This window comes from Chiloscyllium punctatum, chromosome 6, assembly GCF_047496795.1.
Source record: "Chiloscyllium punctatum isolate Juve2018m chromosome 6, sChiPun1.3, whole genome shotgun sequence".
Lineage (NCBI taxonomy): Eukaryota > Metazoa > Chordata > Chondrichthyes > Orectolobiformes > Hemiscylliidae > Chiloscyllium > Chiloscyllium punctatum.
This window is the reverse complement of record NC_092744.1, coordinates 56901275-56912394: the sequence shown is the minus strand read 5'-3', so window position 1 is coordinate 56912394 and position 11120 is coordinate 56901275. Positions and strand designations below refer to the sequence as shown.

Below are 11120 nucleotides of genomic sequence, written 5' to 3'. Positions count from 1 at the left end.
TAAAATATCTGAATTCTCCTTTATTTTACTTTCCTTTACTTTCCTAGCTTCCTCTGGGATTCACCATTATGCTTTTATTCTTCTCTTAGCTTTCTTCAATATTGAATTCCTGGTGTCTGACATGAGCCCTCCTTTTCTGCCTTATTTTATCCTTTAAGTTCTTTGATATCTGGATGTGGTTGATTTGGTTTATTATAGTTAGAAGTCAATGAAATATTGTAAATGATTGAGCAATTTCAGTTAGACGAATGGGGCGAATGGAAATTCCTAGCCTAAATCAACTCCAAAGGGTTGTCTTCATCCAGGAATTGTGTAAAAACAGTTCAGAACATTTTCTTGCTGGGACCAGTGACATCTGATTAATTATGTTCAAGAATTTTTAATAGCACAGCTTTAGTATTAATATTGTAAAAAAAGACAACACAAATACATTACATATACAAAGTTTAAATAAGAAATTAATCCAGTAGAGAATGAACTATAAAAAGTCTCAATTATTATAAATGTTATAAATTGTCATTAATAGCACTGATCACCCATTTTTGATAATTTGAACTGATTTGTCAAATGCATTGTTCTTAACTTGGTTAAATTTGAAATCAAAAGCCAATTTTTAAAAATGTTCATTTTCTTTCAATGATATGCTTACGTCAGCATGTTTGGAGCAGCACAGATGTAGCTAAAAATGTAATGCCAATGTATGAATGTACATCTCAGGACTGCATGCATCCTAACTACCCGAAACGGTATGCTACAGACAAAGCAAAGCAACTAATAGATTGAATTTAAAGATCTGCAGTCCAGTTGCAAGCAGTCATAAATGCTGATGGAAACAAACCAATGACTTAAAGGATGAGTCTCGCAAATAACCTGAACCTCAAGATGTCACTGCAATAAACAAGGCTGATACATTTGCAAACCACTTCAGTCAGAAATACAAATTAATGCCTCCTCCTCTGCTCCCCAGTATCACAGGTGGTAGATCTTAGTCAACTTGATTTCTTCCTTGAGCTATCAAGAGAATGACTTCCAATAAGAAATTATTCAATCTAACTTTTCATGCTTCATGCAGTAAACAGCACTATGAACTCGGCTTTGAGGAATGAACAAGCTAGTAACAACAAAAAAAACATATTAGAAGAAGATACCTTGCAGGGGTTTGCTGCCTTATTTTGAGACTGTTCTTTACAGCTCCCATGGCACATGAGACAAGAGTCTTCTTCTCCCATCATTTGCTTTTTACATCTATTAGCAATCCAGATTTGTAAAAAAAAGACATGGATAAACACATGCGTAAACAATACATCTGTGTCTGAAATATTTTGCTCCCATAATTCAGCTACCTCCCAGTAACTTTCCAGCTTCTTTTTGTGAATGGGACAAAAGTAATCGTGTTGATTTTGTCAATGTTTTTAAGCCAATTGCAATTAAATTAGTTAAGTTGACTACTAATAAGAGATGACTTGATAAGGGTAAGAAGAGTACATGTCTTTCTCACCAGTTTAAGTTAAAGATTAGGGTTAAATTGGATGATATGGTGACATATTTCAGCGATGCATGATATTAACAGAACTTGACACACTGCTTGTCTTTCCCACATTGTGGTAAAGTATGGCTTTGCACTTAAAATCCCTACAGTTGAACTCAATCTTGGAAGACTCAACCTTTCTCAGACCTTCATTGAAAAGGCATAAGTAGCAAATCAGCTGTTTGTTCTTCCAATTGGAAATGGTACAGAACATTGGCTTAAAAACAATAACTGTTGATAAAAATGAACTGTATAATCTTTTAAAAATATTACTTAAAATATATCTCAATTAATTTCTGAATCCTGGCTTTAATTTTAAAAATGCTAAGTTACAAAGTAGTATTCATGAGCACCACCTTTGCAATTTTTAACTTTTCAACCCATCACACTTCAAATTCAATCAGCAATAACCTTCTCACTGACACTCAGTTGGAACTGCCAGAGTCACTCACCTCCTGACCTCACTACAGCTTTGAGTCAAAGATGGAATAAAGAGCTAAACTCCAGAGGTGAGGTGAGAATAAGTGTCCTTGACATCAAGGCAGCATTTAACTGAATGTGGCAAAACTGGCATCTATAGAAATCAGGGAGTGAAATTTCCATTTGTTTCAGTCATACCTGGCACAACAAAAGATATCTGTGACTGTTGGAGTTCAAACATCTTAGTTCCAGGACATCAGTGCAGGACATTTTAAGGTTGGAGTTCCCAACCCAACAATCTTAGTTGCTTCATCATTGACCTTCCCTTCATAATAAGATCAGAATTAGATGTATTTGCAGATGATTGCACAATGTTCAGTACCATTCCTGGCTCTTCAGACATTGAATCAGTGTGTGTTCATATGCCTAACAATATCCAGGCTTGGAATGATAAGTAATCCAAGATGGAGGAAGGGAAAATTTTCTGGCTAACAGGCTCCTCCTTTTTTGAGGTAGTTTTGGTGTTGGAGGTGGTTTCCTCGAATTCCAAGAGCAGCAATTACTGTTTTATACGCTGTTGCATTGTTTTGGAACTTTGGAGAAAACAAAAGTTAAAACAACAGCACTTTTAAAAGGGCGAGGAACAGACAAAGGAAGCACATGGTGAGGTCAGTGCAGTAGAGAGAGAGAGAAAGAGAGAGAGAACGATACCCACACTGCTACTGACACAGCAGTGAATCTGCACAGTTACTGACTTTGCTGTTTGAATTCATGTATCGCTGGACATTGGAGTACATCTGGGAAAATTAACAAACAATGAAATTCACAACTAACCTTGGAGGAACCTGTTTGGGAGAGGTCACAGCACAGAAACAGATAAGTGAATATTTTAAGCATGGTCTTACAGTAGGTCTGCAGTATTAAGTAGAGTGGGTTCTTTCTTGATTATATGCGATATTGAGATATGTCTCTTGACTAAACACAAAAATATAAGCCATTAAGTATTTTGTAGCAGAATAAGACAGTGCTTTTTCTGGGTCTTTAGATTGAAAGAAACAAAAATGGTCTTTAGCAGAGTGATATGCTCTTCTGGTCAGATATGGGAGTTTAGGGAGAGTTTACGTGTTACTGAGGATTATATCTGCAATAAATGCTATTGGTTGCGAATCCTATCAGATCGACTGGATCGGTTGGAGAGACAGTTAGAGGCAATGAGGAATTTACAAGACCAAGGGGACTTGATGGATGGCAGTTATTGGAAGGGGGAAGAGTTGCAGATACAGTCACATAGATGAGTTAACTCCAGGAAAGGTAAGAGATGCAGGCAGGTGGTGCAGGAATCTTCTGTGGCTTTCCCCGTTTCAAACAAGTATGCTGTTTTGGAAAATGTAGGGGGTGATGGATTCTCAGGGGAACATAGCACAAACAGTCTAGTTTCTTGTATTGAGACTGGCTCTAATGCAGTGAGGGGTACATCGGGTTCCACGAGATCAATTGTGTTAGGGGATTCTCTCGTCCGAGGTACAGACGGACGTTTCTGTGGCCAGCAGCGAAAAATCAGAATGGTGCGTTGCTTCCCTGGTGCCAGGATCAAAGATGTCCCAGAGTGGGTGCAGAATGTTCTCAATGGGGAGTGGGGCCAGCAGAAGGTCATTGTACATATTGGAACCGACAACGTCGGAAGGGAAAAGGTTGAGGTTCTGAAGGGAGATTACAAAGAGTTAGGCAGGAATTTAAAAAGGAGGTCCTCGAGAGTAGTTATATCTAGATTATTCCATAAGCTAGTGAGTTTTGAGAAGATGTGTAGCTCAGGTTAAGGTTCTATGAGCTATTAAAAGCAGGAATAGGAGGATAGAGCAGATGAATGCATGGCTGAGGAGCTGGTGTATGGGAGAAGGATTCACATTTTGGGATCACTGGAATCTCTTTTAGGGTAGACGTGACCTGTTCAAGAAGGATGGATTGCACCTAAATTGGAAGGGGACTAATATACTGGCAGGAAGATTTGCTACAGCTGCTCGGGAGGATTTAAAATATTAAGGTGGGGAGGGGTGGGACCCAGGGAGGTAGTGAGGAAAGAGATCAATCTGTGACTTGCAGAGTGGAGAACAGAAGTGAGTCAAACAGTTAGGGCAGGCAGGGAGAAAGCAGAGAACAAGGTACGATTGATAAATTAAACTGCAGTCATTTTAATGAAAGGGGCCTAACAGGAGGGCAGATGAACTCAGGGCATGGTTAGGAACATGGGACGGGGATATCATAGCAATTACAGAAACATGGCTCAAGGATGGACAGGACTTGCAGCTTAATGTTCCAGGATACAAATGCTACAGGAAGGACAGAAAGGGAGACAAGAGAGGAGAGGGAGTGGCATTTTTGATAAGATAGCATTAACGCTGTACTGAGGAAGGATATTTCTGGAAATACATCCAGGGAAGTTATCTAGAAACTGAGAAATAAGAAAGGGATGATCACCTTATTGGGACTGAACCATAGACCCCTAATAGTCAGAGGGAAATTGAGAAATAAATTTGTAAAGAGATCTTAGTTATCGGTAAGAATAATAGGGCAGTTATAGTGGGGGATTTTGACTTTCCAAACATAGCCTGGGACTGCCATAGTGTTAAGGGTTTAGATGGAGAGGAATTTGTTAAGTGTGAACAAGCAATTTTCTGATTCAGTATGTGGATGTACCTACTAGAGAAGATGCAAAATTTGACACACTCTTGGGAAATAAGGCAGGGCAGGTGACTGAGGTGTCAGTGGGGGAGCACTTTGGGGCCATCGTCCATAATTCTATTTGTTTTAAAATAGTGATGGAAAAGGATGGACCAGATCTAAAAGTTGAAGTTCTAAATTGGAGAAAGGCCAATTTTGATGTATTAGGGAAGAACTTTCAAAAGCTGATTGGGGACAGATGTTCGCAGGTAAAGGAATGGCTGGAAAATAGGAAGCCTGTCCAGAGACAGTATATTCCTGTAAGGGTGAAAGGAATGGCTGGTAGGTATAGGGAATGCTGGATGACTAAAGAAATTGAGGGTTTTGTTCAGAGAAAGAAGGAAGCATATGTCAGGTATAGACAGGTTAGATCGAGTGAATCCTTAGAAGAGTATAAAGGCAGTAGGAGTATACTTAAGAGGGAAATCAGGAGGGCAAAAAGGGGACATGAGATAGCTTTGGCAAATAGAATTAAGGAGAATCCAAATGGTTTTTACAAATAGATTAAGGATAACAGAGTAACTAGGGAGAGAATAGGGCCCCTCAAAGATCAGCAAGGCAGCCTTTGTGTGGAGCCGCAGGAGATGGGGGAGATACTAAACGAGTACTTTGCATCAGTATTTACTGTGAAAAATGATATGGAAGATATAGACTGTATGGAAATAAATGGTGACATCTTGAAAAATGTCCATATTACAGAGGAGGGAGTACTGGATGTCTTGAAACGCATAAAAGTGGATAAATCCCCAGGAACTGATCAGGCATACCCTGGAACTCTGTGGGAAGCTAGGGAAGTGATTGCTGGGCCTCTTGATGTGATATTTTTTCATTGACAGTCACAGGTGAGGTGCCGGAAGACTGAATGTTGGCAAATGTGGTGTCACTGTTTGAGAAGGGCGGTAAGGAAAAGCCAGGGAACTATAGACCAGGGAGCTTGGGCAAGTTGTTGAAGGGAATCCTGAGAGATAGTATGTCCATGTATTTGGAAAGGCAAGGCCTGATTAGGGATAGTCAATATGGCTTTGTGCATGAGAAATCATGTCTCACAAACTTGATTGAATTTTTTGAAGATGTAACAAAGAGGATTGATGAGGACAGAGCAATAGATTTGATCTATATAGACTTCAATAAGGTGTTTGACAAGGTTCCCCATGGGAGATTGGTTAGCAAGGTTAGATCTCATGAAATACAGGGAGAACTAGCCATTTGGATACAGAACTGGCTCAAAGGTAGAAGACAAAGGGTAGTGGTGGAGGGTTGTTTTTCAGACTGGAGGCCAGTGACCGGTGGAGTGCCACAAGGATCGGTGCTGAGTCCAGACCTGGAGGGTGGGTTTAGGGTGAGAGGGGAAAGATATAAAAGAGACCTAAATGGCAACTTTCACAGAGAGGGTGGTATGTGTATGGAATGAGCTGCCAGAGGAAGTGGTGGAGGCTGGTACAACTGCAACATTTAAAAGGCATTTGGATGGGTATATGAATAGGAAGGGTTTGGAGGGATATGGACCGGGTGCTGGCAGGTGGGACTAGATTGGGTTGGGATATCTGGTCGGCATGGATGGGTTTCCGTGCTGTACATCTATAGTGACTCTAGTGAGTAACACTTATGCCACTCAAGTGTCAGGTGATGATCATCTCCAACCACAAAGTATCTAACCATTCCTCCTCAACATTCAATGATATTACCACCACTAAATCCCACCCCAATCAACATCCTGAGGGTCACCATTGACCAGAAATTGAATTAGACCAATGTGGACCTTTAAGTATATTTGGTTGCAAGACCTGGTCAGAAGCTAACAATTCTGCCCTCAGTAATTCATCCCCCAACACCTATCCACCATCTATGGGGTACAATTCAGGAGAATGATGTAATATTCTCCATTTGCCTGTGCAGTAAGTCTAATAAAATAAGATGTGTGTCTTCACCCAAGATAAAGTCGTCACTTGATTGGTACCCCATGCATCATCTTAAATGTTCATTCCCTTTATCATTGATGCACAGTAACAAATTGCACCATCTAGATTATTTGGTAACTCAGAGTGGCTCCTTCCACATCTGATCTCTCCCACCTAGAAGGAAAAAAGAGGCAGCATATAAAAGGGATCACTAGCCCAACAGGTTTCTCTGTAAGTCACACACTATCCGGCTTAGAAATGTTACTGGATAACTCTTCTTGAGCATTATGGTTTATATCTTGAACATTATAGTTTTAATTATATCGTGTTGAATGGATTAGAGGTAGTTCTCTATTTCTCCCTTTACGTTCATGAGATTAGATCTCATATAGTTCTTGCCTTTGTTGGTTGGTCAACATCCAAAAGCAAAAGTTATCTTCATCACGTCTGACAAAGCGCGTTTCTTATTAACTTTTCTGACTGCGGTTTCCTAAATCAATACCTCAGTAATTAAAACCTCGTGGATCTCTTTTTAAAGACACTTAATTATCTATCTTCCCTGTCCGGATTTTTAAACAACGAAAAATTGCCTTTCTTACCCAGCCGTCAATTCCCGGATGCGATTGTTGCTTGCCCTTGCACGCTATTTAATTACTGTATGGAAACTATGTATCCTGGGACTTCAATCACCTGTCTGAGTTTAATCACCTATCTGACCATGTTCCAATTCTGAAAGCTCGTTAACACAGGAATATAGGTTTCATTATTTCTCTCTGGGCCAATAACCTCTCCTTCCCCGTTTCAATGTTTCATGTCTAGTTTCAGAGCAGCGCAACTTTACATTTGTCTCTTCGTAGCGCCACAACTAGATTAGCTGATGTTCAAATTAAAGACATCTATCAGGCTTGTTGCAACTAAATTGACACCAGCAGATCCAGCTTTTACAGAAACTCGTAACAGCTTTTGACTAGAAAAGAGCCAATGATACCATCATACCGCCCTGAGTTGAAATCTAATTTCCAGAGGTACCAAAATTGGCCAGTGGAGGAAAACATAGGAACATAGGCAGCATTCTTCAGAATTAGATTAACTCTTCCTTATTTGTAAAGCTATGGTGTCTTCAATCTTAACACCGATGAAGAGAAACGTCCAATACATAGAATCATTGCCAAAAAGCTTTCTTATTTTTGTTCCTCTTCTTATAATAATGAGTTTAAGACTCTCCCCCAAAATATTTCTTGAAAATGTTTGCTTCAATAATCATAATCATTTAATTTGCATTGTATTTGTAGAAATGTCTTTTAAAACATCGGATATTTTCGCATCATTGTAAATTTGACATTTTTGCACACGCTGCAGCTAATCTTCGACATCCGGCTTGGACTCCATTATCCGTTCCATTCCAGTAAATACCAGGTTAGTAGTCCCGTGAACATTGCGCAAAGCAGGCCGCTTCCCAGCCTTTAAGAAACTGTTGTAATGCATAAGATTAGATTGACTTTAAAGATAACTTATTTTTAATGAAGAAATAATAAGCATCCAGAATGTAAATTGCACAGAACATCTCGTCTACAGTTTATTTGCAAGCTAGAAAACTATCCTGTTCAAGTTAAATATCTACGCATCAGTTAGCGAGTTTTGAAAAGATTTGTAGCTCAAGCTGAGGTTCTGGATGTAACGCATCAGTATTTGCAATAGAAATGACATTAAAATACAATACCATTGAATTTATTCTATTTATGCTCAATTCTACCTATTTCTCCAGACAGGGAGCCTGGAACTAAAGCTGTAAACTGAAACTGGAAAGGGTGTAGAATATATTTACAAGAGTATTACCGAGACTGGACTGCGATGAGTTTTAAGGAGAGACTGGGTAGGCTTGGACTTATTTACCTCAAGCAAAGGAGGCTGAGGGGTGACCTTGCTGAGCTTCATAAAGTCACCATGGATAAGATGAACAGCCAAGGTCTTTTCTTTAGTGGAGGGAAGTTCTAAACTAGGTGGAATTGTTATAAAGTGGGAGGAGAAAAGTTTAAAAGGGACCCTAGGGGCAACGTTTTCACATAGAGGGTAGTGTGTGTATGGAAACAGCTGTCAGAGGAAGTGATGGAGTCTGGTACAATTATAACTTGTAAAAGACAGTCGGAACGGTGAATGGATAGGAAAGGTTCAGAGGGATATAGGCCAAATGCAGGCAAACGGGGTTAATTCAATTCAGGAAAACTGATCGGCATAGACGAATTGGACAGAAGGATTTCGGAGTTATATGACTCTATGATTCTATGACTAAAACAGCCAGAACTTCAGAAATGACATGATGAAATATCTCTGTTCAGAAATGGTGACGTAAGTTTGGAACTCTCCTATGAAAATGACAATTGGTGTTTGACAATTATGAATTACAAACCTGAGACGGAAAGACTTTTGTTCATGAAAGGTATGAAGGGATATGGGGCAAATATGGAAATATGGAATTAGATGGAGATCAGCCGTGACTCACTGGCGGGACAGGCTCGAGGGCCTAATAGCCCACTCCTGCTTCTTTTAAGTCAAAAGTTCTCATCATTAAATACATCTTTAGATTTCAATATTAGTATCACATCTCCATAAACTCTTCCACATGTGTAATCGTAGAGTACAGGTTTGCTGAGAGGTTATTGATCTGAAACCATCTCCCATCTCCACAGATAGCAGCAGACCAGCAAATCTGTTTTTATTTTGAACGCCCGAAATTGGCCTGAACGAGTTAACGATTCTGCCGGCGTTAAAGTGAATGCAATCTCTTCGTGGCAGTGGCCAGCCTACTCCACAAATTTCACTAATATCACAACATTACCCTTTAGATTTGCCAAGAATGGAACAAGTCTTAGCTCGGCAAAATCTCAGGGCATTTTTGTAGTGAACTTTGATCATACAAAAATAACGTTTTCAAATTGATTGTTTAAAAAACCAGAAATATGAAATTATTGGTATGAAATGCTAAACTGTGCGATCTTGATTACGTAGCATGGTTCTGAACTTAGGATCAGAATTAATTCTTTTGGGCATTAATCGCCTAAATCTTACAGCAGAAAGTACTAAGAAAATACTAAGATAGTATTGTACATTCAGTCGATAAAAATGAAAATGTGTACTTCCACGTTGAAACCATCAAGTGAGTTTATTTTAGCATTTTCCTGCCTGCAAATATTATGGTGAAATTACACGTAACCTGAGGTTTCCAAACTGAATTTATACAGACTATTAGATTTTTAAAGAACCTTCATTCCCACCAAACAGTAGATAAGTCATGGAACTGCAAAAAGACATCCGTGGAAAAAATAGAACTGGTTTCTGGCTAATCACTGGAGTTCGGGTAGAGAAAATGTTCAGAAAAAAATAGCCAATCCCCTGCCTCTCCAAATACCTCGTGCATTGCCATTGGCTCGGGCCTAAAAAGCAATAAATAAATAAATCAATGGATGGGGAAATGCATTTCATTTAGGGCGGATTGGTCTAGATGTTTGGGATAAATGGTGAAGGAAACATTCCAACAGGTATGCCAATAAACTTGGTGCTAGCTTCAGTACTTTTGCTGTCGGTAGTAGAATTATTTACTCGGCAAGATCAACGTTACCATGTATTTCAACACTGGGAGTCTAGATTTTACAAAAGTATATTTTTTTCGCGTTGTAATCGTTAACAAAAAAAATCTAAAAGTCAATTTTAACAGCTCTTGAAATCGCGAATTACCTCTATTACTCTTAACTTTAATGGGGGGAAACTTTATGCTAAACATTCCTAAATTAGAAAAGAACAGGTTTATGTTGCACAGATGTAAATGTTGAGATAATGTGCCTCTGAATGTGGAAATGAGTTAAAGCATTGGACACCTGTAGGAAACGGTGCATTACAGATCATCTCGGAAGGGAGTTTAAAGTGTCATATATTCTGGGTTTATTTTATCGCGTTTATCAGCGTTGTTCGGAAGATTTGTGGGCATTTCAAATCTTTAAAAAGACAGTAATATTCACTGACTATGACTTGTAGAAATGTGAACGTTTTCAGTTGTTACCTTACAGAGTACCACCTCAGGATTGCTGTTAACTCTCAAACTCAGTTTAAAAAAAAACATTTTAGCAACATTGAAGTGTACTCGGAAGTGATAGGAATCACTCTACTCTACCATCCTGCAAAGGAGGAACAAATGTTCTGTTTCAATGGCTTTGCAGAACCAATAGAGCAAACCTAAAACATCCTTAGGTTACATCTTGCAACAAAGACTTGAGTTGTTTTTGGATAACTGTAGGTTTTTTGTTACCTTGATGGAAGCAAAATAACCCTTTATCATTAAAATCTTGCATTAGTGTAGATACACTGTACCAGTAAATGCTGGAAACAACAGCCACTGTGTTTATGCCTTGTTAATGCAATTTATATAAGTGGAATGGAGAACTGCTCAGTGATACTCTAGTTAGACCACTGCTTTCAAATACTTCTAAAAGTGCTCTATTGCAAGAACTATGACCAACACCCAGTGATCTAAGGGGAATGGCAAAGATCTAGTTTCTCTCTTT

The 11120-nt window shown here is 39.1% G+C and overlaps 2 protein-coding genes across 2 annotated transcripts in view; one reads left to right on the top strand and one right to left on the bottom strand.

The window, feature by feature from the left end:
* sptssb (serine palmitoyltransferase, small subunit B) overlaps window positions 1-11120 on the bottom strand; it is a 104224-nt gene that overhangs the window by 81286 nt on the left and 11818 nt on the right. The gene's annotated exons all lie outside the window — the stretch shown is intronic.
* The window catches only part of otol1b (otolin 1b), a 32127-nt gene continuing 31059 nt past the window's right edge, over window positions 10053-11120 (top strand). The window contains exon 1 of the mRNA XM_072572692.1: window positions 10053-10100. Coding sequence (XP_072428793.1) covers window positions 10064-10100 — 37 coding nt within the window. The 5' untranslated portion in view covers window positions 10053-10063. The remainder of the gene's footprint in view (window positions 10101-11120) is intronic.